Source organism: Canis lupus, chromosome 11, assembly GCF_048164855.1.
Source record: "Canis lupus baileyi chromosome 11, mCanLup2.hap1, whole genome shotgun sequence".
NCBI lineage: Eukaryota > Metazoa > Chordata > Mammalia > Carnivora > Canidae > Canis > Canis lupus.
The window spans coordinates 23,413,092-23,440,910 of NC_132848.1; the positions used below are offsets into that span (position 1 = coordinate 23,413,092).

The following is a 27,819-nucleotide window of genomic DNA, read 5'->3' on the forward strand; positions in this document are numbered from 1 at the left end:
GGAGCCCCCTCCCCTGTAGTGTGGGTTTATCATTTTATCCATGGATGGAAGGACCCCTCCCTTCTTGGTGCGGGAATGATTTCATGCCACATTGTCAGCCGCCCCCCACCCCCGCCCCACCCTCACCCCAGTCTGAGCAGGGGATTTCTGAGGGGGTGACAGCATTGTGAAGGAGGGAATGTCAGCTTTAGAGATTCTACTTGTCCCCCCATCATTCACCGTTGGGGAGTCCCCAAGGGCCACCAGATCCCCCTCTGAGGTCACACAACAGCAGGGAAGTGAAGTGGCAGCCCTGGGGTTCCAGGCCCCTGAGCAGGCCACGCCCTGGAGAAAATAACTTTGAATTGTCCTTTTTGTAGGAGGTACACTAACCTTAGCCTAAGACCTTGTGCCCTCAGGGTGCAGATCCCAGCCCCGCCTGCCCCAGGAATTTCCTCCTGAGCAGGCATTGCAGTGAGGGGTGGGGGTGCCTGCCCAGTAAGGATGGACCAGGAAATGTGTTTCTCTGGTGCCTTTTTCTGAAAAGGTGTCAGGGCTTAGTTGTGAGCAGACATTGAAGGATCCTCATTAGTTCATTCAGCAAACGTTCACTGAGCACCTACTGTGTGCCAGGCCGTGTGCCAGCCTGGCAGGCACACCTGCCACCTGGCACAGGATGTCTGAAATGGGAGGGGTCTGAGGGACCATCTGCTCCAGGCCCCTGGGCCCTGCTTGCTCAGGAGCTCCAGGCAGCCCCTCCCCACTTCCCTGGCAGCGTGCTCTCACTGTGCTCTCACTGTTGTCTGATCTCTGAGCACCTTCTCTTCCCTGTTAGGCCCTGTCCCAAGGAGTCTGCAGGGCCATTCCCTAAGGACAGTAATGACCTGACGTTTGCAGAGCGCTTTCTATGTGCCAGGTGCTTTTACGTGTGCTCTGTTAATTTGATTCTGACTTTGCCAGAGAGGACTATCATCCCCATGTCACAGATAAGCTGGAGGTTCAGGGAGCAGAGAGACTTGCCCGGAGCTGGTCAGTGAAGAAGTGGCACAGCTGGCATGGACCCTTGGCCAGTCTGACCCCAGAGCCTGCCCTGTCCCTCCCCTGCCCCACAGATGTCCCCCACTAGGCCTCGCTGTGCCTGTTGTGCTGCATCTGGGGAAGAGAAATGCCCCGTAATTACCGTGTCCTCTCCTGGCTCCCACACAAGGTCTCCTGTCTTACCCCCCACCCCCGTCCCATATCCCCCTGACCTCAGCCCCTGCAGTGCTCTGATGCCCTGTGTTTTGGGCCTCTCATCTTCTCTTCCTGGAAAGCCACCCCTACTACTCTGCTCCACACACATACCTACCTACAGGTGTCCCTTCAAGCCTCAGCTCCAGTGCTGCTACTTCCTGTCCCGCTACCTGGGCTCTTTGCACCCGGTGCATGTCTGCTGGTTGGTCAGGCTGGTCCTGGCATCGTGATGGTCTGTGTGACTGTCTCCCCGGTCAGCAAGTGAGCCCCTCCAGGGCATGGCCAGTCCATGTCTCCCCAGTGCCCAGCACAGTGCCTGTGCAAAGCAGGTGCCCAGGGACCACTTAGCAGACAAATGGGAGAATTTCTGGACTAGTAAATTAAGGGCAAGGGTGTCAATGGAGAGTGAAATCTCAGCCTCTTAGCGGGGCTCACTTGGTCCATCTTGCATTTATCAGGTGAGAAATGTGACCTTATGCCAAAGTAGAGTTAGGGCCCAGTGGTTGGCCCGAGACCCAGAAAAAGCCAGAGCTTTTACATGGGCAGCGGATCCCTTCACCCTTTCTTCTCTGCTTGACAGCTGTGACAACCTGTTAGATTTAGGAATTTAAATCTCTCAGATTGTCGCTGTCATGTAATTAAAGCTGAGGTCATTCAGAAGCATGCCATGTTCTCTGAGGTTGTTTTGAAGGTGTCAGGGAGCCTCTGCTGGAGACGCTTGACCCCAGACACACTGTTGTCACTTCTGAGTCACAGTGTCTAAGATGGGAGAGAGCGACTGGTCCCCCCACACAGGGATTGTCACTCGGCTGTCACGATGAAAGGCACCTTGTAGATCCGAACCTGGCTGTTGAGGCTTTTCTTCAGCAGCGTCTGTGCTGGAAGCATTTTTTGATTGCCAGGGTTGGGGGTGGGGGAAGGAGGGTCGGGCCTCATCCTGCCTTATGGCAGCTGAGTAGGGGAGAGCCGCCAGGTGCACAGGTGACAGCCCAAGTGAAGACCCTGCTGGAAGCAGCCAGGGCCGTGGCAGCTCCGAGCACCATTTGGGGGTTTTATGTGCAAGAGACTGCTTGCGATCCCAGGGAACAGGTGAACCAAGCTGGCTGGCTGAGCTAGCTCTTTGGGGCTCCAGGTTCTCTGAGCTGGGGAGAGTCAGGAGGTCCACTGCCTAGATGTTGTGTGATGCACACATCTGGACCAAAAGTAGATGTAGCCTGACACTTCCTCCCAGGGCTTGGGCTTTCTCATGGGCCCGGATATCAGCTGAAGCTTGCCGAGCAGAAAGACCTCCTATCAGGCCACCGACATTCAGCGACGCCGTGTGGACTTGACCTGGCCCGGAGACCTGATGTGAGTCACGGACAGGCAGGCGCTGGGGGTGTGGGGCCTCCATCATGCCGATGGGCCCTGCGTAGGCTGCACACTTTGTGGAGCTGCCGTTGCCTGGACTCTGGCCGCCTTCTAGGTGGCCTGGGGCATTCTCACTCTGCCTGCAGAGCTGTGGGGCCATAGGAGGGTTTTGTTCACTCTTTGCTTTTATTCTTGAATTAGGCCTGTAAAGTAGGTATTGTTACCTGATGAGCAAATGCAAGTGTAGAGGCGAAGTGACCCGTCCCCAGTCACATGGCTGGGAAGTGGCAGGATATATTTAAGCCTAAGTGCTTAGCAGAGGTGGATGCCACCCACACCTGTCCTCGGGGTGCTGGAAGCTCGGTCATCACAGGCATGCAGAGCTACCTGGCACAGGTGGATTGAGGAAGGGCCCAAGTTGTGGTCTGAGAAGCTCCCTAAGGGGCGCAGAGGAGGGAGCCACCACAGGGATCCGGGGGATTGTGCATGCAGCGTGTGGCCTCTGAGGGGGCCATGGCAGGGCAGGGCTTGCCTGGGCAGAGGACAAGAGGCTGGGCCGGCCAGAAGGGAAGCTGCGTGGCGGTTGAGGCTGCAGAAGTGGCTGGCTCCTTGGCTTGGCCTCGGGGAGTTTTGTCGCTGTTGACTTGTGGGGTGGCTTGCATCAGACCCGGCACGCCTGATGTGCCAGGCGCACGGGAACCACAGCAATGCCTATAGACGGAGCTTCCATTGGCACCCCATTTTGCAGATGAGAAAAGCAAGCTTCAGAAAGCAAATGGATTCACCCAAGGGCACGTAGAGCTCCAGCTGAGACCTGCTGGATGCCGGTAACCATCCTGCAGGGAGTTCATGGAATGAGCCAGAAGGAATGAAGGGGGCAACTGCCTTCCAGTGAGCCTCTCTTCCTGGCTCAACACCTGCCTGTGTCAGGCACCGATACCAGTCTGTGAGCTGGAAACAGGACTGCACCTTGGCCTGGCCCTCCACCATGTTGCTGGGTGCAGTGCAGCTGGGCATCACTGGGGGTGAGGTGGGTGGTGGGGATTTTAGTGGGAGACGTGGCTGGGAGGGAAGACTGGAGCATCTGTGAGGTGGAGATGACAAAGTCCTTAGGGTTATGGGAATTGTGCAAGAAGTGACAGCTTCACGGGGCAGCACGAGGAAGGAGCACATGAGACTCGGCAGGTACAGGCCCGATCCTTGCTGTGGCTCCTATTATGAAGGGCGCAGAGCATCTGGCCCGGGGCCCACACATGGAATTGGGGTTGCATGCACGTTCTGGGGCACAGCCTGCTTTGCACTCTCTGCGGACAGTTTCCCGGGGTTCCCTCCAACCCAACTATGGCAAAGTTGAGCTGCTTTTGGGCCCGTGCCTCGGAGAGGAAGTGTGACTGTTTGGAGTGGAGCGGTGCCTCTTTCGGTTCCTGGGCCTATTTTTAAGGTCTGTGGGTTCCGGCCTCTGTTGCCCCTGGGACTGGAGCAGCCTGCGAGGCTTTGGTGTGGCTCTCCTGAGGGCAGGGCTCTGTGTCCTTTGAGGGAAACCCCAGGATGAGAGATCTGGGGTCACAACTGCAGGGATGTCTCTGCAAGGCCAGAGTGCACCGGGTCGTGTGGCTCCCCCGGGCCTGCACAGGAGGCTGCTGGCCCCACTGTGTCCCCTCCTTGTGGTGTTTGCTGGCCTTCTATATGCTTTTCTCCTACACTGAGCTGGGAAGGCTCAGGGATCCCGGCTGAGCCGTGAGGCCCTGCAGGAGAAGGCCCACACGGGGTCCTCGTTAAAAGTCAGCCTCAGAGGGGATCCCTGGGTGGCTCAGTGGTTTAGCACCTGCCTTTGGCCCAGGGCGCGATCCTGGAGTCTCCGGATCGAGTCCTGCATTGGGCTCCCGGCGTGGAGCCTGCTTCTCCCTCTGTGTCTCTGCCTCTCTCTCTCTCTATCATGAATAAATAAATAAAATCTTAAAAAAAAAAAAAAAGTCAGCCTCAGGGGCAGCCTGGGTGGCTCAGCGGTTTGGTGCCCACCTTCAGCCCAGGGTGTGATCCTGGAGTCCCGGGATCGATCGGGCTCCCTGCATGGAGCCTGCTTCTCCCTCTGCCTGTGTCTCTGCCTCTCTCTCTCTCTCTCTGTGTCTCTCATGAATAAGTAAAATCTTAAAAAACAAATCAGCCTTAGAATCCCCAAACCAAATTTTGTCCTAATTAAAAATGTTCCATGCACATTATAGAAACTGGAAAATTTAAGAGAGTGGGAAAAAATAACTCACAATTCCAATCACGGAGAGACAACTATTAACTTTGCAAGGTCTTATTTTCCAGTCTTTTGAAAGAATGCTTGATGTTCTGTCCATAAAGTTTCTTAGTCACACTTTCTTACTTAAAACTCCTAACGTGCTCTCTGTGCTGTTCAAACTCTAAACGTCATTTAAATGACGACGAGAGAGTGGAGCAGATGTGCCATCATTTCCTGAACTGGTCTTACATCTCGAGGGCGACTTGGGTCTCATTCTGCAGCCCAGCAACTGGCTGGGTCCCCCTGTTGGGGTTCAGGCAGCAGCATGTCTTCTGGGTCACAGCCCATCCTGGGGGAGCTGGGATGGACAGGAAGGCTCCAGAAGTCCACCAGCCTCACCCCGTGGCTGCACAGACAGCTGGGTGAGGCTCAGAGAGGACGCGGACACAGGTGGGTCACAAGGGCCAGAGTGAATGCCTGACTGGGCCCTCCCCGAACAGCCCTGCATGGGTGACAGCTGGAGGCCACCAGTGGGAGGGCCGGGGCGTGTGGAGGGGAGAGGGCTCAAGCACCCCCCTCCCAGGGTCCTGTTGGCCACAGATGGGGGCTGGGACGTTGCTGTTGGACCTGCAGATGCAGGGTTGGCGCATCCAGAGTTGAGCCCCTGAGGGTGGGGGCCGAGGTCAGAGGCACCCAGCCTGGTGAGGAGCCCTTGCCTGGGCCAGACTGGGCAGCAGAAGCCTTGGCTCAGTCTGAGGGGGACCCCTCCTTTGGAAAAGGGAATCCTGTGTCTCATGTGACCTGACACAAGCACCCAGCTAGCTTGTGTTTTTAAAATATCTGTTCTTTACCTCCCCCGAATGACCAGTGAATACAGGAATGTCTGTTGACAAAAGGAGGAAGAGGGGGCTTGGTTTTTGAACTCTTTGTCTTATAGGTTGAGTTGGTTGTTACTGTTTATCTTTGTTTTTTTAAAAGTTTCTATTTATTTATTTATAAAGATTTTATTACTTTATTCATGAGAGAGAGAGAGAGAGAGAGGGGCAGAGACACAGGCAGAGAGAGGGGCAGGCTCCATGCAGGGAGCCCGATCTGGGACTCCATCCCGGATCTCCAGGATCACGCCCTGGGCCAAAGGTAGGCACTAAATCTCTGAGCCATCCAGGGATCCCCCTATCTATTTATTTTAAAGATCTTATTTATTGATTCATGAGAGACACAGAGAGAGGCTGAGGTCCCACAGGCAGAGGGAGAAGCAGGCTCCCTGCGGGGATCCCGATGCGGGACTCGATCCTGGGACCCTGAGACCATGACCTGAGCTGAAGGCAGACGCTTCACCCACTGAGCCACCCGGGGGTCCCCTTGTTACTGTTTATCTTTAAGGCAAAACTCCTTTGCTTTTGGAGGTGCTTTGACTTTTGAAAAAGGCTTTTTATACTAATGATTCTTAAGACAGAGAGAGCGGGGAAAGCCGAGTCCTCTGAGGAAGAGCGTGTTCCCTCGCTAAGTAGGGAGGGCCCCCCCCTTGCCTGGGTTTGCCCTCCAGCCTGTGTGCTGGGGAGCCTCCCCTCTCTGGCCGTGTCCTGAGCCCTTGAAAGAATCGGCGCCCCTACCTTTGCTCCTGACGGCTCCAATGCACGTTTCTGCCCCAGTCCTGTGACGCTGCATAGGGCCCCACCGTCCTCTCCCTCACCCCCGGGCTCCCCTCCAGGGCCGATGCTGTGCCAGCTCAGGGTGGGCTGAGTCATGAGGGCAGCCTGCCCTGGGGGTCATGCAGGTGATGGGTCACTGGACAGGCATCCACGTGCTGAAGAGGTGATCATTTTGGGGGGTGGCCCTTAAGTGGGGCAGTCCTCACGGAGGGTCCTGCCAGCAGACACAGCGGGGGAGAGGGCAGAGAAGGTTCAGAATCTAATTTTCCCCGCTTGCTGCGCTGCTTTGGGGAAATCACTGCAGCTCTCTGTGTGTCTGCTCTCCTGGCAGGGTAAGACCGATGACTGGTCCGCCTCCACGCAGGGCAGGGGAGCGTGTCACGGAGGCTGCCCGGGACAGGTGACAGGGCCCGGGGTCGAATCCAGGGGGCCTGTGGGGGTGACCGCGGGCAAGGCCCTTCCCTCTGGCTCTGTTTCCTCCTGTATAAAATGAGGGAAGGCAGGTGGACCTGGAGCACAGCTGTCAGCGTGGTGCTGGGACGCGTTCGCCAGTCCACACTGTGCTGCCTAAACCGAACCACTGGTGCCAAGCAGGGCCGATGACCCCACAGCCACTCGTGTGTGTCAGCCCAGGATGACAAGCAAAACATGAAGAGACAGAAATAGGAAGAATCGTACATCCCACCCCCCACGAGGGGGAACCGAGAACCGTCATCCCACCACCCTGAGCTGCAGCCTCACGTCCGGGCTGCAGCCTTCACGGCCACCAAGCCCCCAGTCCCCCACCTCCTCGGGTGACGCCAGGACGGTGCCACCTGCCCAATTCCAGATTCCTCCTACCTGGGGGCGAGGGGGGGCAGGTGGGGAGTGGTCGTGGTCCTGAGCGATTGCTGTGCTCCCTGCGGCAGGGCTCGGGGATGCGGTCCTCCCTGGCGGGAGGCGCTGCACCCAGGAGCCTTCCCTGGAGGCCTGTGAGGTCGGGTGGCCCTGAGCAAGGTGGGAGCCAGAGCAGCCGCGTTGCATCCTTTCCGTAGGGACCCTGTGGCCAAGGAGGTGTTTGCCCCATTGATGGATGGACCCAGTGAGGCCCAGAGAGGTGAGGCACTTTGTGTAGAGTCCCAGGGCTGGCATTCTGGTTTTGGGGCCCAGTCCTCAGGGATGCGAGGCTGTGGCCTCAGGCACGCCCGTCTCCCCAGGGAGAGGCATTTAGCACCTCCTCCCCAAGTGGCCTCCCCTCGGTCTGGCACCAGCAGCAGCAGCAGCACCCTGGCGCCTGCTTTCCATGGTGAAGGAGGGGAGCCGGGAGAGGAGAGGGGGATCAGGAAGCGGGGACATCTGCGGGAGTGGGCCCCTCTGCGGAGGCAGCTGCGTTGCACGGGGCTGTGACCCCACCACGAGGGAAGGAGAGCGGGCCCCCGGGGGCTGGGGTGGGGGTGTTGGTGTTCCTGGTTTCCAGAGGGGGCACGGTTGTCTGAGGCGCCCCCGTGAACCCCTGCTCCGTGCAGCGTGTCAGCGGCTACGTCTTGGCACCTCAGCGGCCTTGGTGAGCTCTGCGAGCCTGTGGGGGCAGGGGCGGGGGCCAGCTGTGGGGAGGACAGACAGTCCCTCCTGCCCCAGTGCATGGTGTTGGGGGTGGCCTGTCAGGCTGCGTATCCAGTTCCCAGCTCTGAGCCTGGCCCAGTGAGCAAGGAGTGAAGCGAGCGAGTGGATGCCCTCATGTGTCCTCCAGTCCTCTTGCCAGGTCGTAGTGTCCACACGGACTTTGTGGTCGGAGCGGGTGGGCCGTGAGCATCTATCTGGAGGGGCTGACCTAGGCCACTAGGGCCTGCTGACCTGCCTCGGCCTGTGTAGCATATTGGGGTGAGGCAGGAGGAGGGGGAACCCTGTGCGGTGACCAAGAGAAGGCCAGCCCAGGCAGCAGGGGAGGGGTGGGGCGAGCTGGGAGCCAGGGTGGCCAGTCCCAGCTCGGTCTGGGATGGGGCATCTGGTGTGGGTGTCTGTGGGACCCTGGGAGGTTCCTCAGAAGAACCGCAGCTCGTCTTACAGGCCTTGTTTTAATGTGTCAGCAAAGCAGTGAGTCAGGAGTTTGAATAAGGCCACAGCCCCCGGGAGTTGGGGCTTGGTGTGGAGCTCCTCCTTGGGCCCCTGTCCCACCCCCCGCCCCAGGCTGGGTCGAAGCTGGAGGGGTCTGCAGGTAGCGGGGTGGGGTGTTGAGTAGTGTCGGCTGTGGGGCCCCAGGGGCGCTGCAGGCATCGCCGTTTGGGAGAGTCCAGAGGATGGCTTCTGGAAACTTAGGGCCAAGGACCACTCTGGAAGATGCCCCGTCCCACAAGGACAACATCGAGGTCAGGGTCTGTCACTGCACCCCAGGAGCTCACACAGAGCGGCTCTGGGAGCCGGTGCTGATCCACCCTGGCATGGATTGCAGTCCCAAGGCCTTCGTGGTTCTCCTGGGTAAGCTGAGTCAGGGTGCTCGGTTCCCTCCCTGGGAAGCGGGTTAGTAGGGAGATCCCAGCTGTGACCCGAGGGTTGTAAAAGCACTTGAAGGATTTCACAACACTGTGCGCATGAAGGGAGGGAGGAGTCAAGTCTTTGCGTGGGAGGCTTCGGGTGAGGCTCAAAGCACCAGGGTGTTCTCTGAGCTGAAGACCAGAGGCTTGTCATCGTCAAGCATTTATTTGTTTGACCTTTGCCTCCCTGCTGTCATGGGTCCTGCCCCACGCTGGGTACTAAGTCACCCTGCCAGCACGATGTCCTGTCTTGATGGGGAGGGACACTTAGGTGTTTGGAACCAGCGTGCTGAGGCTGCGGCATGGGGCTGGGAGCCATGGGGTTAGGGAGCTATGGGGCCAAGGAGCCTTCGGGTTAGGGAGCTATGGGGCCAGGGGCCATGGGGTTAGAGGGCTGGGGAGCCATGGGGTTAAGGAGCCGTGGGGCCAGGGAGCCGGGGAGCCATGGGGTTAGGGAGCCAGGGGGTGAGGGAGCCATGGGGCCAGGGAGCTGTGGGGCTGAGGAATGGTGGGGCTGGGGAGCTGAGGGGTTAGGGAGCCATGGGGTTAGGGAGCTGTGGGGCTGGGCAGCCGTGGGGCTATGAGCACAGCCTGGAAGGCAGCAGGAATGGCTCTGCTGCAGACTTGCAGGTTGACATCAGACTAGTGACTCAAGGCGTGAGCCTCAAGTTCCTCATCAGCTGAGTGAAAACTGGCTTTACCACACAGCATGTTCGGGAAGGTGGAATGAGGTTAAGTAGCACCGGGTGGGTGGGATCAAGTGTTTGGGAGCAGGTGGCAAGGGGGTCAGGCATGGTGTAGGGGTGGTTGGGGGGGAGGTGACAGCTGAGGTGACACACAGGTAGGGTTGAGATGGGCACGGCAGAGACCTGACAGTGGGGGGGAGTGGCAGGCTGAGGGTGCACAGGTGTCTGGTCAGGGAAGAAAGGCCGGGGAACCACACTGCAGACTTTGGGGGCTCTCCGGGGGGCCTGGCTCATCTGGTGAAGGAACCCCGACCTTCAAGAAGACAGGGAAGCAGGCAGGGCCACGGGCTTCTCCTGATCCAGCCACCTCGCCTCACTGAGCCCACATGCTTCCCTTAAGCTGGAGCAGAGCCGTGGCCAGGCCCTGGGAGTGCCCCCTCGGGGACCCGTCTGACCAGTCCTTCCCATCTGAGAGCCTCATCAGGAAGCCAGGGCGCCCCGGGCAGCTGCCTTGTCTTCTGTGCCCCACAGAAGGGTCTTGAGCCAGCGAGGAGCCCTGAGAGGCACGAGGTGGTGAAAGGCCTATTGAGAGCCCCACAGAAGCCTATTCATTGTGCCCTGGCTGCGGGGGTGTGGGGAGTGTCCCGGGGCCAAGGCTGCCTGGGACTCTCCCCAGAGAGGCCAGTTGACCCCCCCACCTTTGGGAGGGGGGCCAGGCGGGGCAGAGGCCACTGCTGAGCCTGGCGTGCTCTTGGGAGGCACCTGCCCGCAGCAGAGAGACCCCCTCTCAGCTCCTCCCCGCCAGACCCTTCAGGGGTCCCCAGGCCTTGGAGGATAAACATGAAACCTCCAACCGTGAGGCCGTCCCGTGAGGTGGGATCCCCTCCAGCTCTGGCTCCCACTGGGCATCCTGGGCCCTGGGCCTTCCCCTAGCCCGGCCACACCGGGCGTCAACCCCCAGCGAGCGGGGCCCTGGAGGCTCTTCCCCTGCCTTCGCCCACTTAACCCATAGGTTTGGGCCCTTACATAAGATCCCCTCCTCAGTGAGGGGGCTTTGCTCGTGCTCCTGCCCAGGGCAGCTCCCCTCGTGTGGACTCGGGGTATGCAGCCTGCACCCCTGGGTGAGTCGGTGATGAATCGGCCCCCCTGACGCTCCAGGGCGGGGGGGCAGGAGCCATCCCACCCCAGCACAGAGCACCCAGCCTCTGAGAGTGGCCCTCGGTCAACGTTTGCTCCCAGTCAGGTGAGGTGTGCACGGGAGGGTGCGAGCACTGGCGACCTTGGGCAGCGGCATCCTCCCTGGTACACACAACACAGCCTGCTGCACGGGGTGTCCACGTGGGGAACGGACGGATTCGCACAGTGCCGGGCACACCGTGCACACCGTTAGTGGTGTCAGAGTTCACGGGGCGTCTGTAGATTTGCTGTAGAGAAAATTTCCTGTTTTTCAGGAAGAGTCATTCCAGTGCCCTGAACACTCACCGCTGTGGGCATTTGCTTTACTTCTTCCACTCTTAGGCCTTGTTTTTTACAGCAATTTCTTTGACATATTTCTGTTCAATTTTGTGGCCTGCTTTTTGGTTTCATTTTTTAAAACTTGCTAGCATACGCGTTTGTCCAAGTAACTGCACTGTTACTAGAAATATTTTCGTGGGCAGTCCGGGTGGCTCAGCGGTTTAGCGCCACCTTCAGCCCCAGGTGTGATCCTGGAGACCAGGGATCGAGTCCCGCGTCGGGCTCCCTGCATGGAGCCTGCTTCTCCCTCTGCCTGTGCCTCTGCCTTTCTCTCTCTGTCTCATGAATAAATAAATTTTTTAAAATCTTAGAAATATTTTTGTGGGGAAAAATACATATTTGGGTTCCTTTTTGAATACGGCAATGTGCTCAAGGGCATCGAATCCACAGGTTGTGAGAAGGGACGCCCGGGTGGCTCAGCAGTTGAGCGCCAGCCTTCAGCCCAGGTCATGATCCTGGAGACCTGGGATCGAGTCCTACATCGGGCTCCCTGCATGGAGCCTGCTTCTCCCTCTGCCTGTGTCTCTGCCTCTCTCTCTCTCTCTCTCTCTCTCTCCCTCTCTCTCTGTCTCTCATGAATGAATAAATAAAATCTTTTAAAAAAAACAAAGGTTGTGAGAAGAGTCATCGCGACAAAGTCTCCTGTCAATGCAGCCTCTGTCGGGAGGCTGTGGGGACACCTTGGTGGCGTGAATGAGGCTTGCTAACCTGGGTGCCCGCTCAAGGCGCACACTGTGCAAAAGGCTTCCCAGGTATTGGCTCATTAACACTCCCAGCGACCTGGAGAGATGGTTTCATTCTTAACTACCCTTTTGCAAATGGGAAACAGGTCCCAGGGTGCCTGGGGCTTGCCCAGCACCCGTGGGAACTGCTGGAGCCGGGATGGGCCCAGCGCCTGCTCCCCCCAGCCAGCGCGCTCATGCCCAGCTGCTCCCTTTAGCACCCAGATCCTCCAGCGCTGTTCTGCACCCTGGTCCACCTTCCTCCCTGGCACAGGTAGGGCCCTTTCAGTTCTTGGTGGACAACCGCAGAGTAGCCCATCCTGCCAGGGATTTCTGATTTCTCTGGCTACTCCCCCGGGAATGGGACCATCTCAGTATTTTGCAAACACTGCTGTAATGATTACAGAATTTTTTGGGGAAAAAAAAAACCCTCGGGGGTGGAGTTGCTGGGTGGCAGGCGTGAGCTTGTGTGGGTCTCATTGCCTGCTGTCTCCCTGGAGATCTTACCGGATCCCCTTCCCACCGCCAGAGAAGTCCTGTTTCTCCACATCCTTTTCTGCCTGGGAGTGTGGTCGGGGGTTCTGATTTTTTTTGCACATCTGACAGGTGAAAGGTGGAATTTGGTGGTTTTCATAGAACATTCCTCCGGCTGTGTGAAGCTGAGCCTGTTTTAATGTTTGCAGAGCTGTGTCTCCCTTTGCTTTCTGTTTGATCTTATTTTGTATGCATTATATGAGGCTTGTTGATTGATTGATTGATTTGAGGCTTGTTATTTATTAGGGAAATCAGACCTCAGTTAAGAGTCCCAGTAGTTTTTCTGACGTACTGTTTGTTTTTTTTTTCTTTGTTTATGATGCATGTGGAATTTTTTTACATTTTGTTTTTATGTGGTTTTGATTCATCTTTTCCTTGAAAGCTTTTGTGTTCGCCTCTTGAGAGAATAAAAAAAATTCTCTCACAGTTTTTTTTTGCCCTCTATGATATTTTAACATTAAACGTTTTGATCTTTTGGAATGTATGTTGGCATGAGCAGGAACCCAGGCGTAGTCTTTTCCCATCGCTTAGTCACTTGTCCCGAGACGAGTGGCTGGAGAATTGTCTTCATCCTGCTGATTTGAAGTGCCACCCTTCTATATGCTAAATTACAGCGTGTCTTCTATTTTGGTACTTTCCATGCTCGTCCACTGATCTGTGTGTTTATGCACCAGTACCGCCGTGGCTTCATCAGTCACTGGGTTCATGTCACTTACTTGCTCAGTTGGCCAATATTTATTGCTTCCTCTAGGCCAGACACTAATGTAGGGCCTGAGTATACAGCAGTGAACAAAATGATCAAAGTGGGAAAAGATTCATACCTTCATGGAGCATACATTCTCATGGGGTGTCTCTGTTTAAGCCCGATCAGCTTTAGTAGGCCAGGTGTTGGCAAACCATGGCCCCAGGCCAATACTGGGCGGCTGCCTGTTTTTGTAAATAAACTTGGGTTGGAACCTAGCCATGCTCATTTCTTTACGCATTGCTCTGGGTGATTTTGTAGTTGAGACAGGACCATATGGTCTGCAGAACCTAAAATATTTTCTGTCTGGACCTTTACCGGAAGAAGTGTGTTGGCTCCTGTCCTAAGAAAAGGCTGAAAGCAAACAAAATAAACAGGTAAAACATAGATGATATGTAGTGACAGGTGCAGGAAGTGGGATAGGGAGTGCAGGGGCGGGGTTTGCAATTTTTTTTTTATGATTTTATTTATTCATGAGAGACACACAGAGGCAGAGACATAGGCAGTGGGAGAGGCTGGCTCCCTGCAGGGAGGCGGATGCGGAACTTGATCCCAGGATCACGGGATCATGCCCTGGGCTGAAAGGTGGTCTCAACCACTCAGCCACTCAGGCGTCCTGGGATTTGCAATTTTAAATAGAGTGGTTTGGAAAGGCCTCCAAGGGAAGGTAGATACTTCAGTAAAGAGCTGGAGGTACGGAAGTCAGCCTCGGAAGTCAGCTTCACGTAGGATTTTGAGCAGGGACGTGATAGGTACTGATTGGAACATGAGGACCGGTTAGAAAGCTGGGCCAGGAAGGCAGGCGGGAGATGGTGGCTTGGCTCTGGATGGAAGAGCAGTTGCTAAGAGCTGGTTGGATTGTCGGTTTGTTAGAAGAGAGAGTCAATCAAATGATACAAAGATAAAGTCACAGTTCTCCAGGGGGAAGAAAAAGCAGTGGTAGAAATTAAGAAATGTGTACAGAAACGAATCTGTCCAAGAACATGATCAAGAGTTTCTCTTGGAGTCAGCTTCCAGTCGAGATGGTAGCTGGAAGGTGATGAGGGTCAAGGGGTGCTTTTTGGTTTGTTTTTTTTAGCGTTGGGTGTTTGCTGGGAGTCTTTGGGTGACAGGTCTGTGCTCCCTCCTTCGGTTCTGCGCGAGGCAGGCCAGAAGTCTCCCACAGCCCTGGGGTTTAGGTCCACACCAAGGGGTGGCAGGTGGTTTGGGCTGGTGGTGGCGGGAGGTTTTAGCTTTCTGTTGTGTTTTTTAAAATACTGATAGGAACCCTGCCCCCACATCGTTCTTTCTGAATTGTCCTGGCTCTTCTCCCTTAATTCTGAAACATATTCTTGGCATTTTGTATTGGCTCATGTTAAATGATCAAATTAGTGGAACTACTCCTTCTATGATTTGGATATTCTAGCTAAGGACTCAGCAAACCTTTAGTCAGTCAAGTCTTCTCCTTTTCTTTCTTAAAAATTCTGAACAGAATATTTCTTCCCATTATACTTTCTAACTGGAATATTGGCTTATCTCAAAGCTGTTGGTTTCTGGATGTGCTGGTGACTTTGTACTTATGACTTCTGTTGTTTTCATTTGAGTTTTTTTGATTTTCCAAGTCAGGTATGATATCATCTGTAAATATGTTAATTTTTACCTTATCCTCACAATTTTTACTCTTAATATCTTCATTATCTAAGTACAATGTGTCTAGTACCTTTAGAACAATGCTAATTGTAGTGAATTGTGATAATATTTAACCTTTTTTTTTTCTACATGAGCTGTAGATCCTGTTTAAGGCAGTACCCTTTATTCTTATTTTATGGAGAATTTTGTTTTGTTTTAAATCAAGAAGAGGTACTGAATTTTACTGAATGTTTTATCAGCATCATGGAAATGATCGTGTGCTATTTCTCTTTTGCTCTGTAAATATTTAGTGAATATATGAATAGATTTCCTAATATTGGACCATTTTTGTATTCCTGAATTAAATCCTGCTTGGACATGGGATATACTTTTAGTGGATTGCTGGGTTCTTTTTAGCATTGTATTTAAGATTTTTATGTTGCTACCCGTGAGTGAGATTAGTCTGTACTTTCCTCCTATGTGTGTGTATGCAGTGCTCTATTTTTGGAATCAACATTATGCTTCCTTGTTAAAAAGATTTCGCAAATCTCTTAGGCTTTAAAAATGTGTGAGTAGCATTGGAGCTGCTTCTTGAGGATCTCATAGACCTGCCCTCTCAAAAACATCTCTTGGCCTATTAGTCCAAAGTACCATTTTTAGAAATGGGTCTTGGGCAGTTTTCCCTATTGTAATACATGGTCCTAATTTTTAATAGCTATAAACTGTTTGTTTGTTTGTTCTTAAGTAGGCTCCCCGTGTGGAGAGGAGACCACCGTGGGGCTTGAACTCAAGGATGCTGAGATCAAAACCTGAGCTGGGATCAAGAGTGAGATGCTTAACAGACTAAGCTCCCCCCTCCCTGCCCCCCCCCCCCCCCCCCCCGTGCCCCTGTAAACTATTTTAATTAGGGTATGACCGTAACTTTGCTTAACTGTGTGCTTTAATCATCTCAAAGAGGACTGGGGTGGTCCTCCCAAATCTAATTCATGATTTTTCAAAGGTCTGGTTAATGGAAAATTATTTGCTCCAGGCAGAGAAGGCGGCTGGTCCTCATGGCCCCTTTGGAGCTGAATACCAGTTTTTCTGATACAGCCCACCCTCATTATTCATGGACTCTGTGTTTGCAAATTCACCTGCTTGCTAAAATTTATTTGTAGCCTCAAATTATGGCGCTTTCATGATTCATTGCAGACATGCACCAAGTGGTGAAAAATTTGAGGGGCTCAGTGAGTGTACATTCCCCCGAGGTCAAACAAGGTGACGCTCTGCCTTGTTTCAGCTCATTACTGTATACAAGTGTCTGTTGGGGACTAGTTAACGCCTATATTTTGCATTTTTGTGCTTTGTGTTGGTGATTTTGCTGTTTAGAATGGCCCCAAGTTGGGGCACCTGGGTGGCCCAGGGGCTTAAGCATCTGTCTTGGGCTCAGGCCATGATCCTGGGGTCCTGGGATTGAGTTTGGGCTCCCTGCTCAGTGGGGAGTCTGCTTCTCCCTCTCCCTCTGCCTACCGCTCCCCCTGCTTGTGTTCTCTCTCTGTCAAATGAATAAATAAAATCTTAAAAAATAAAATAAATAAAATAAGTTTCATTCAGGCACAAGCTATAGTGCTGGCCTTGTGTTAACACACCAGCTGTATATTAGATAAGGTGTCATGAGACAAACACACGTAAAACAAGCTTATGTGCTGATTGGTTGATGGAGAAGTTATGTCCAGAGGCTTTGCAGGAACCTACCCTGGTACTCCCCTAGGAGCACTGGTGTCACACTGCTGATCCCATGTCTGTGGCTACTTTACAGAACATAACCACCACGTATCATGAGAAGGGACCGTACTGCTGCTGCCTTAGGACCCCAGGGCGGTGGCGGGGACGGTGGGCCCCAAGGCGTAGAGCTGTCCGTGGTGTTCCCCAGGTGAGCGGCTCAGCATGGGTCGGGGGGCGCCTCTGCCCCAAAGGTCCATCCCCTGGATTCACGGGTCCTGCAGACCTGTTGCCATGGCAGCCCAATGGCAGGGAGACAGGGACAGAGGTTAGGGAGCTCTGTGCCGGAGCTGCAGCTGCCTGGGCTTGTGACCGCGGCATCTCTTGCTGGGCAGGCCTCGGCAAGGGCCACATGGCAGACAGAGACACACAAAGCAGCAGTGCAGAGGGTCCCCACGAACCCACGCGTGGATAGAACTTTACTGCCCACAAAGGCTGTTCCTGTCGGCCTCTCACCCAGTCCTCACCATCAATTCAGAGGGTGGCAGGTTAGACCCATCTTACGGACGGGTAAGTCACTGAGATTCAGAAAGGTTGCGTGCAGTGGCTGCCTGGCTGGTGCAGAGCAGTCGGGACCTGAACCCAGGTGTGTCTGACTGCAGATCGGCCACTGCTTTGTCCTTCCAGGAGCCTGAATCCTCACCTGGTCTCGACCCTTGACCCTCGCTTTGGATTTGGAATGGGAGGTGTTTCTGAGGACAGGGAGTCCCTTCAGGATCCCCCTCACTCTCTCTTTAATCAGCTTGACGACATAGATTGGACATTCAGGGGACGAGGGGGAGGTATCGTCTGTTCACAGTACTGAGAAGAAGAGAAGAGAATAAGAGAAGAGAAGAGAATAAGAAAAGAGACGAGAACCGATGCCCGGGTGGCTCAGCGGTTTAGCGCCGCCTTCAGCCCAGGGCCTGATCCTGGAGATCTGGGATCAGGTCCTGTGTCCGGCTCCCTGCATGGGGCCTGCTTCTCCCTCTGCCTGCACCTCTGCCTCTCTCTCTGTGTCTCTGTGTCTCTCATGAATAAATAAATTAAAAAAAAGAGAGAGAGAAGAGAGGGAAGCTGTTCCCTTGCTGGCTTGGCGGCTGCTGTCACCCGGGTGTGTCTGTTCCTGGTGTTCCTACGTGGTCCAGGCTGGGTGTCCCCATGTCTGTGTGCATCTGGCCCAAGCTCTCTCTTCCCCGCAGCATCAGCTTACACACAGCCCGCGGGTCCGCTGGTGGGCTTCCTAGGCATCTTTCTAGAAGAGGGATGAAGACTTGGCTTAGCAAACACAGCGTAACTTACTGGATTGAACGTCAGCACAGAGTATTACTTTCTTTTTACCCCTTCCTTATTATTGTTGATGTCAACGTTCCCTGCCCTCATTTTTTTTTTTTTTAAGATTTTTAAATTCATTCATGAGAGACACAGAGAGGGAGGCAGAGACACAGGCAGAGGGAGAAGCAGACAACCTGCGGGGAGCCCGATGTGGGACTCGATCCCAGGACCCTAGGATCACGCCCAGAGCCGAAGGCAGACGCTCGACTGCTGAGCCACCCAGGTGCCCCATCCTTGCCCTCATATAAAACCATAGGGAAGAGATTTGTGCACAAGGCTTTTATTTTTGTTTTTGCTTTTGTTTTTATTTCTCATGCATAAAATAGATTCATAGAAGTAGGAGGATGTCCTTTGGCTTCTCACCAAGGATAGGCTGGCTCTTGTTCTCCAGCAATAAGTGAGAGTTGCCGTGCGGCGTGCCCTAGCCAGCTGTGGCTGTTACAGCTTTTTATCACTGTTAGTTATTAGAGCATAATTCATGTAAGACAAAGTGCGTCCTTGCGAACACTTGGGTGACTCGTGCTGGCTGAGACCACCGGCACAGGAAACAGGATGGGTGCAGGTGACCACCGGTTCGCCTTTCGTCACTGGGGGCAGAAGCCCTCTACGTAGGCTTCTGTGGCTTCAGCAGGTTTGGAGATCTGTCCGTAGTACGTCTGTCTCAGTAGTTAGGTTTTACTGCTAGTAATCGTCTACTGAGTGGCTGTGGCACGTTGGCTCCCTCCTCCTGGTTTCTGGTTTGGGGCTATCATGAATAAAGCTTCTAGAAGTATCCGTGCGCCACCGTTTACAGAGACACATGCTTCGTTTCTCCCAGGCAAGTACCTAGGAGTGGCTGCATCATTGGCAAATGTATATTTATAGGAATCTGCCCATTTTTCCTAAGCAGGATTTTTGCCAATACCAAAGTTGCCCTCTCCAAAACAACAGCTTGCTCTTTGAAACCAATTTTTGACTACTAGTGAGATGAGTGTTTTCGCACATTTTTGTAAACGAGTCACATTTCCTTTTTGGTACTTTACCCATTTGTCTGTTAGGGTCTTTCGGCATTTCCTTGCGTCACTGGCTGTGATCTGAGTTCTTGATACGTTACAGACACCTGTTACTTAACAGACACCTGTTACTTTCTCTCTCCTGGTTTTACGCTCCCTTGGATCTCAGTTATGCTTCTCTTGGGCATGAGGGCACTTTTAAATGTTCAGGAGGGCAGCTCTTGACCTTTGTGATTTCCCTGCCTGCTTTGGACTTTGAGGATCCTTGGTGTGGAGTGGTGTGCCGGCCTGTTCCACCATGGTGATGCCTCCTGCTTCTGGTGGCTGACCCGGGGTTGTCTTTTGTCTTGAACACCTTTCCTGCCTCGGGATGGGGCCTTCCTCACCTTGTCCTAGAGTAATGTGTGCGGGGTTTCCCAGACAGAGTGGTATTCCACAGTGGGTGGTGGGTCTCTAAGCCCCTTTTACTGCTCAGAGCTCCCTAACTCAATGCACCAGGTGCCTGGTGGCAGCAGGTGCTGTGCAGGCTGGGGGAGGGTCGGCCCTGGTTGGACGTCCTCTCCTCTTCCCTCCCATCACATGGGTAGGCCCCCCCACCCCACGCAGCTCCCTGCAGTGCCACCGTGGAGTCAGGGCCCCAGAGAGCCCGGTGAGGGGGCGCTGATGCGGAGGGCTTCTTGGCGAGATCTTTCTTAAGTCAGAGCCTGTGGCTGACGCTAGGTGGCCTGGGCTTCAGGTGGATGGCCCTGGTGGGGCCACCTCGCTGCTATGGGCACCTGGGCAAGCTGCCTCCCTGAGCCGGTTCCATCGGGATGAGCCATGTGCATTTAGCCGGCATTTATGGAGTGCCTGCTGTGTGCCTGGCACTTTCGTGGGCTTTGAGGTCTGGCGGTGGCCAAGACGCAGTCCTGGCTCCTGGGACGCTTTCATGCTGTGCAGCACAGGCAGCAGAGAGCCCTGAAAACACCAGGGGCGAGAAGGTTGTGACAGCAGTAAAACCAGGTGCCGTGACAGACGCCTGGGGCCACGTTCAGTACGGGGTCAGGAGACGTTCCTCGAAGAGGTGACTTTTCAGCTGTGACTGGGAAGCTGTGCGGAGCTGCTTGGGCAGGGGTCCCAGGGCAAGAAGTGTAGGCTGCAGTGCAGTAGGTACAAACGCGCCGGGGAGGGGGCGGCAGGTGCTTGGGTCAGCGCACAGGCCGGGGACCGGTGACCTGGGTGGAGCAGGGACAGGGCTGGCGAGACCTGGGTGGAGCGTTTGCGAGAACTGGGTTTTCTTCTGAATTCCATGGAAAGGTTCTAAGGGAGTGGGGGAGGGCAGGAAAAGGTCCTTAAATAAAGATCCCGGGGCTGTGGTGTGGAAGGTGGGCTGCGGGGTGGGAGTGGAAGGGCTGCTCAGGTGTCCCCACGAAGGGGCACTGGCTTGGGCCCGGGCTGGCAGTGCGGGTGGGGAGGACTTGGCGTGTGGCCCCCCCAGACTTGCTGACAGCCACCCGGCTACTGGGAGATCTGCTGGGGAGCGGTTGTGGAACCAGCCCAGGCCTGGCACCAGCCCCTCTCAGATCTTGTGTGGGTGTCACCCAGAGAGGGTGGGGGACCCTGGGAGGGTGGCCTGGGTCAGGGTCCTGGGCCTGGACATTTTCCTCAGGGACCCGGGTGGATGAACTGTGGGGAAATCCTTCTTAGCACCGTAAAGCAGGGAAATGGGACCTCGAGTGGCCCCTGCTGGGCGCGAAGGATAATAGAGAGCAGTCCGGTGCATATCTTGTGCCACGTCCAGAACTTCACTCCTGAACCCAGGCCCCTTGTTCCCAGGCCGGGAGGCCGTCTCGTCCACTGCACTCCAGGCCAGGGCAGCTGCTCACAGGCAGTTTGTGCTGAGCATCTGGCCCCTTCGTGTCGCCAGGTTGCCGAGCCTGAGTGCGGGGTCTGTCGGGTCTGAGGGCCTCAGCAGGCTCTAACACTGCGAACTTGAGCGCGTCCTTGAACCTCTTGGGGGTCGGTGTGCTCTGTGCAGGAGGCAGTGTGACAGGGCTCCGAGACAGCTGAAGGCAACAACCCGCGTGGCACTCTTGCCCGGGCCGACAGGTGGCAGGCATGTCAACGCATCACCTCCGATGCTCTGCTCATCCTCATCCACGCTGACTGGGCGCCCAGCCAGCACTAGGTTACTAGGGGGTTGCTTCTGTTAGCACAACGAAAGGGATTGCTTGCGGGAGGCAGGGCCTGGCCCCCAGGACGGACACTGATAGCGAACCTCTGTGTCCCTGGGGCAGGTGGCAGGGTGGCCTCTGCTCATCGTAGCCAGAGTTGCTTCTGGGGAGCTTTTCAGGACTCACAGGGCGCCTTTGCTCACTTTGCGGGGGATCCGTCTGTAGCGTGGGCATCGTCTGTCACCCAATGATGTGAGATGACAGGCAGGGGCCTTGGTTCTGCCTGGGACCTGGGAGCCTCGGGCCGGATCAGAAGACCCCCCTCTGTCCTCCTCCCCCTGGGAGCCAAGCAGGGCAAGGGGGTGTGGTGGCCACAGGCCCGGCTGAGGGCAGGGCAGTTTGTTGGAGGTGTGGCTGAGATGAGCAAAGCCTGGGGTTCTCTGTGAGCGACAGTCTTCCAGAGCTGATGGCTGAGCCCCCAGGAGGCAAGTCGGGGGACCTGACGGTCCTGGTTGGGCCACTGACCTGCCCGTGACATGTGGCTGTCAGGTTCCCCGTCTCTAAGTGCGAGGATTAGGCCCTGGCACCCAAGTAGGAGGACCAGGTCACAGTGGTCAAGTATTTTCCGGAGAAGAGAGGGAGAAATCAGCAACAGTGTAACACTTAAAAAATAAATTAATTAATTTAAAACAAAAACAAAAACAAAACAGTGTAACATTTTGAGTTTATAAAGCCATAGCTCTGTCCCCAGTCTTGAAATTTCGTGGGCTCTGCCCAGAAAGGGAGGAAGCCCTTGTTTGTTGACCTGGAGAGCGGGGTGCAGGCTCTGCCCGCCAGTTCCCTGGGGGGCTGTGAGGAGCCTGGGGACCAGAGAGGCCACACTGCTTGCCTGCGGGCACCCAGCAAGGGGCGGGGCTGGAGCAGAAGCCAGGTCTTTGCCACCCAAGCCTGCGGGCTTTCCTTCCTCCTGTGGGGAGAGGTTAGGACAGAGATTTACTGATCCTGAAGACAGTGTTTGTACTAAGGAGGCCCCACGAAGATCGAAGATTGGGGAGAACAAATCTGGCTGATGAAAGGCAGGGGTGAGGGAGGGGGGGCGCCCTCCCCGCTTCCTGCAGTGGCAGCCGGGCTGCTTGGCACTGGCGCGGCTGTTCCTTTAAGTGGGGTTCTCCGTGGGAACTGCCGCAGCCGGGGGTGGGGGTGGGGGTGGGGGATGCTGGCCGAGGGTGGTGCCAGCCTCCAGCTCCCAGCCCAGACAGCGGTGACGCCGCCTCTCGCCCCGGCTCTCCTTCCCCAGAAGCTGCTGATTCATCCACGCCCGAGTCGCCGGGACTCTCGGCTCTGCTGGTGCAGGCGTTGGGCCTGCTGGGCTGTGTCCTTGAGCCCTGTCCCCTGGCTGGCCGTGGGGGCGGGGGGAGGATGGGGTGGGGGCTCTGAACATGCCAGAGCCCCAGCAGACCTCTAACCAGACCTGCGGGTGGGGGGTGGGGGAGGGGAGGGCCGAGCGTGGCCAAGGTCACAGGGGGGGGCGGGGAGCAGGTGACCCGTCCTCCTCTCTCACTTCTCTCTGGCCTCCCTCGGCAGGGTGCTTTAAGGATGACCGCATCGTCTTCTGGACTTGGATGTTCTCTACCTACTTCATGGAGAAATGGGCGCCGCGGCAGGATGACATGCTCTTCTACGTGCGCCGGAAGCTGGCCTACCCGGGCGGCGAGGGCAGCGTGGACGGGAGGAAGGTGAGCAGCCCCCTCCGGCCCCAGCCAGGCGGCCGTGCAGGGTCTGCCCCTAGCCGGCCAGGTGGCCACCCCGCAGTCCTCGTGCACGTCCCAAGGGGAGAATGATGTTCACTGCGCACCTACTGGGCACCAGGAGCCGTGTGGAGACGGTGGCACATGCCAGCCGGGGGTGGGGCATGTACGTTCCTCTTGATCCTCCCCAGGACCTTGAGAGGCTGCGACGACATCACTGTTGTCTCCTTGAGGAGACAGGGCCAGAGGGAGGTGCGTTGGCCAGCCCCCTCCTAATAGTATATTGACGGAGCCCAGAGTGCAGGGTCCTCCGGGCCACGGGCAGGACGCTCGGGGTCAGAGATGAGGAGGAGCCCGGCAGTTCCGAGCCCTTAACCGTGCAGCAGACGCAGTGCTGCAGCTCCACGGGGCAGGTGGGGAGGCCAGGCCCTCGGGGAGGAAGTGACTCACCTGAGCTGTTTTGACCAGTACGTTTCAGTGTGTGGAGGAGTTAATGAAACAACCTTCCCGAGTTTCCTTCTGTTTTTCAGAAAAGCTATTAGTTTGTAAAATGTTCAAGCAACTTGTATGCCAGACAGGGAAACGCGTTGTTTCCCTTTAATCACAGAAGTGGGAACGCTGTGCAGGCAGGTCTGGAGCTCGCAGCCACCTGAGGTCCAAGTCCAGTGCCCTCCGACCCCTGGGTCGCGGCTTGTGAGCTGTGGCCTGTGCCTCAAGTGCGTGGAGCCCTTGCCCTGCTGTATCGCTGTTCTCTGAGCTTGACACGGAGGGCCTAAGTGTTCTGCAAATGGACAGGCCTGGTGCCTGCTGCACAGGAGACACGCTGACTTGCATGCTGGCAGCCAGAGAGCTCCCTGGCTGGCCTGGAGGACACACGGAAGACCCAGGGTTGGCCTGGGTCCTTGGGCATTGAGCTGGTGCTGGGGGACTGTGTGTGGTCACTGGGACCCTAAAGTGCATCGCAGAGCCAGTACGGGAGGGTAGATCCAGCGACGGGAAGGGAGAGATGTGGTCACCAGAGGCCACTTGGGTGAGGTGAGTCTTTAAGGAAGAAAGGGCTTTCCTAGCCGAAGGGACCATGGCCCAGACTGTGGGCCTGAAGCCGTGTAAAAGCCCCATGCCCTGTGCATTCAGGTGGCTGGTGGTGGTACCGTGTGGCCCGGGTGTAGAAAAGAGGGGAGCGGAAACAAGGCAGGCATGGGCCACATCACGTGGATGCTGAAGGTCAGGCCTCGGAGTTTGGATTGATCCCTGAAGCTCTGATAACGTGAGGAAGGAAGGGGAGGTGGCCACCGTTCCATTTAGCAAGCCCTCGGGTGGTCGGTGGAGGAAGGACTGGAGGGGTTAGAGCAGAAGCGAGGCGGCGGGGTGTAGGGGAGTGGTCTGCGCGTGGCACGCAAGGCCGAGGAAGCAGGCTTGCAAGGCCGAGGAAGCAGGCTCGGGTGACTGAGTATGGGCCAGAGGGAAGGCCCGAGCTCGCAGCCGGGTCTCTGACGGGCTGTCACAGGGGGACAGAGTTCAGTGCTGGGCGGGCTGAGACCTAGGTGCCTGTGGGACGGCCAGACGGCGACGTCCTCCACAGTGGAGCTGCTGTCTGAAACTCCGCAGATGAGCCAGGGCCAGAGGCAGAGCTTCAGGACCCTTGTACCCAGGATGGTGCCTGGGGCTCCTGAGGAAGGAGACCAGAGTGTGACAGAGGTCTAGGACAGAACTCTGAGCTAGCCTCACCCTGGAGGGACCAGCAGGAGACACAGCAGCTGGCCCGTTGAGGGTGCCAGGAAGAGGGGGCAGGGCGGGGGTGCCAGGAGGAGGTCCCACGATGTGGGACCTGAGGAGCCAAGTCTGGCAGGATGAGAACGGGGACAGGCCATGGGACCTGTGACTAGAGACTGTGGAGGCTTGGGCGGAGCAGCCTCGGCAGTGGGAAGAGACCCAGGCTGCACTCAGTATAGGCAGGGGGTGCCCTCTGGGAGGGATGAAGACAAGGCCCCACTTGGTGGAATTGGCCAGGGGCAGGTATTGGTGGAGAGATCCCTGAGCTGAGCACCTGGGGAGGCCGGCCCGGAGCTCCTCAGTCCCTGGTCACCATGCCCGCCCTGTCTGGGGTGCAGCTGGGAGTGACCGTGCCCTCCCTGTCTGGGGGTGCAGCTGGGAGTGACCGTGCCCTCCCTGTCTGGGGGTGCAGCTGGGAGTGACCGTGCCCTCCCTGTCTGGGGGTGCAGCTGGGAGTGACCGTGCCCTCCCTGTCTGGGGGTGCAGCTGGGAGTGACCGTGCCCTCCCTGTCTGGGGGTGCAGCTGGGAGTGACCGTGCCCTCCCTGTCTGGGGGTGCAGCTGGGAGTGACCGTGCCCTCCCTGTCTGGGGGTGCAGCTGGGAGTGACCGTGCCCGCCCTGTCTGGGGGTGCAGCTGGGAGTGACCGTGCCCGCCCTGTCTGGGGGTGCAGCTGGGAGTGACCGTGCCCGCCCTGTCTGGGGGTGCAGCTGGGAGTGACCGTGCCCTCCCTGTCTGGGGGTGCAGCTGGGAGTGACCGTGCCCACCCTGTCTGGGGGTGCAGCTGGGAGTGACCGTGCCTTCCCTGTCTGGGGGTGCAGCTGGGAGTGACCGTGCCCACCCTGTCTGGGGATGCAGCTGGGAGTGACCGTGCCCTCCCTGTCTGGGGGTGCAGCTGGGAGACCAGCTTTTCCAACTTTCTCTCCCTCGACTTGCCAGGTGACTCCAGCCAATCAGCCCTTCTCTGGGGTTCAACCTGTCCTGGGAGGGGGCTGGGCAGGTGCTCAGTGAGGTTGAGGTCCTCCCATTGCACACACCCGGGAGACCAGATGTGTGGGATGGTGTGACCACAAGCATCTCCCCACAGAAGGTGGTGGGCACCTAGGGGGCCTCACCGCCAGTGACCCCCACTGTGGGCGCTCTCTCCTACCTCGGCACGGCCCCGGGGCACAGGCTCCTACTGCTACAGCTCGGCTGCCAGAAGACTGGAACTGGGAGCCCTTCTGCCCAGGGGCAGTCGGGGAGGGGGTGCAGGGCTGTGGCTTCTGTCCTGCAGCCTGTACCATGCTGACCTGTCCACATCTGCTGGAGATGACATTGCAGACATTGGGTTCTTTTTTTTGGTGGGGGGGGCAAATTTTTGATCTTTTCCCAAAGGCAGCCTGCTGAGACCAGGGGCTCTAATAAGGATCTGAGACTCAGCTGGACCTTGAGTTTTGGCGCCAGGAGAGCCGGACCCACCCCCGCCCCGGTTAGGGATGGTCTTAGCCCAGCCCAGCCTTACATTCTCTAGGAGGCAGGAGAAGGGAGAGGCCAGGTGAGCAGGTGGGAAGAGAGATTCCCTGGATCCAGAACTGAGCAATTTGGAGCAGGAGTCCTGGGACTGTGTACAGACTTCTGGAAGGTTCCAGGGTGTTGAGGCCAGTCAGGAGAGCCTGAGTCCACAGGAGCATGTGGCAGCCCAGCTATTCACACGCTAGAATGTTCCACTGAACACGGCAGTGAGCTCTGTGCAGACTCCCCTCCTGCAGGAGTGACTCGGGCAGGCCCTGTCCTTGGGGAGCCTGCCCTGTCCTCGGGGAGCCTGCCTTGTTCTGGGGAGCCTGTTGTCTGTGCGGACAGACAGACAGCATAGCCCGTGACACACAGGAGCTCAGTGATGGTCGTGGGGGAGACCCCACAGAGGAAGCTGGGACGCAGGCCTCATACCCTAGGACAGTGGGAGGGCCCCGGGGTGGCAGGACATCCCCGCTGGGGGCGGTGCAGGGCGCCCTGTGATGCGGCCCCTCTGGGAGGACTGTGGGGGTCTGTGTGTCCGGGGGCGGGGGCCGGGCAGCCATGTGGGGAGAGCCCACAGGCCTGATGGGTGCAGGGTACGCAGGCAGGGACACGTCGGGACTGAGGGGACAGCCTTCCGCAGCCTCTGTGCCCAGAGCAGGTGCGGGGGTGGGGGCTGTGGCGCCTGCGCACTGCGGGCTCTCTGCGGCAAGCCAGGGCCGCTTCCGCCCCCTCCCCTGCCCTCCCCTCCCCTGCCCTCCCCTCCCCTGCCTTCCCCTACCCAGCCTGCAGCGCTGGTACCGGTCACCATAGCAACCACGGGGCTTTCTGCGCTGGGCCCCACAGGTGGATGGGCCCCCTGCCTCTGCCTCTGGGTAGGCGGGGTGAAAGGAAGCGGGGTGGGGGGTGTGGGGTGTGGGGGGGTGGGACTGGGGCGGAGGCGGGATCCCCAGGGCCTGCTACAGCCGAGGGACCACCTTGGGGCGCAGCCAGGGATGGAGAGGTGAGGCTGGGGCATGTCTGTGAGCGCCTGCTCATCCTGGAGGAGTGGGGTGGGTCGGGTGCTGGGACTCACCTGTGCCCACGCTGGCCTCCCAGATGGCCGAGGCCGAACCCGAGGTGGAGGTGGAGGTGTACCGGCGGGACTCCAAGAAGCTGCCGGGCCTCGGTGACCCTGACATTGACTGGGAGGAGAGCGTCTGCCTGAATCTCATCCTGCAGAAGGTACAGGGGCGAGGGGGTGGGGGGCAGGGCTCCGGGAGGAGGGCTGTGGGGGGGTCGAGGGACAGCAGACCTCTCCATGCTCCCCCTCCTGTGTGCTCTCTTCCAGCTGGATTACATGGTGACATGTGCCGTGTGCACGCGCACTGATGGCGGGGACATCCACATCCATAAGAAGAAATCCCAGGTAAGCGTGGGTCCTCCTTCCCGCTAGCTCAGCCCAGAAATGCCACCTGTGTGGCTGCTCAGAGTTTTGGTGGGGGAGACAATTGCCCCCTCCCCTCCTGCTTCCTCCACTCCCTCCTCCTCCTCCTCCTCCCTCCCTCCTCCTCCCATCCCTTCCTGCCTCTTCCCCCCCTCCCCTTCCTGCCTCTTCCTCCTCCTCCTTCCCCCTCCTCCTCCCCACCCTCCTCCTCCTCACTTCCCTGCCTTGAGGTGCCAGTCTGAGCAGAAGCCCATCTTACTCGTGGGGTCCTGTGTCGCCTGCAAGGAGCACTGAACCAGGTCATCCCAAGCAGCTCCTTGCTGAGCGGTTCCCTGAGGCTCTGGCCTGGCTCTGAGCAGTGGGAGCACCGTGACCTGTCCCTAGAGTCGCTGTGGGCCT

General features: G+C 57.0%; 1 protein-coding gene and 1 long non-coding RNA gene across 8 annotated transcripts in view; one reads left to right on the plus strand and one right to left on the minus strand.

The window, feature by feature from the left end:
* Positions 1–27,819, plus strand: part of KIAA0930 (KIAA0930 ortholog) — a 39,885-nt gene that overhangs the window by 996 nt on the left and 11,070 nt on the right. Inside the window, exons 1-5 of one of the 7 annotated variants that reach the window (XM_072843569.1) lie at positions 6,768–6,841; positions 7,476–7,537; positions 22,563–22,714; positions 27,093–27,218; positions 27,325–27,402. In XM_072843569.1, the coding sequence (XP_072699670.1) occupies positions 6,783–6,841; positions 7,476–7,537; positions 22,563–22,714; positions 27,093–27,218; positions 27,325–27,402 (477 nt within the window). In that variant the 5' untranslated portion in view covers positions 6,768–6,782. Of the gene's footprint in view, positions 1–864; positions 2,563–6,767; positions 6,842–7,475; positions 7,538–22,032; positions 22,061–22,156; positions 22,403–22,562; positions 22,715–26,479; positions 26,870–27,092; positions 27,219–27,324; positions 27,403–27,819 lie in introns of those variants that run through there. The other 6 variants (XM_072843573.1, XM_072843570.1, XM_072843568.1 and 3 more) reach the window with 6 other exon arrangements.
* Positions 22,455–26,707, minus strand: LOC140642673 (uncharacterized). Its single transcript, XR_012039084.1, has 3 exons — positions 26,002–26,707; positions 25,648–25,799; positions 22,455–24,395 (listed from the first exon to the last, which is right to left on the minus strand). It is a non-coding gene; the product is annotated as an uncharacterized lncRNA (long non-coding RNA).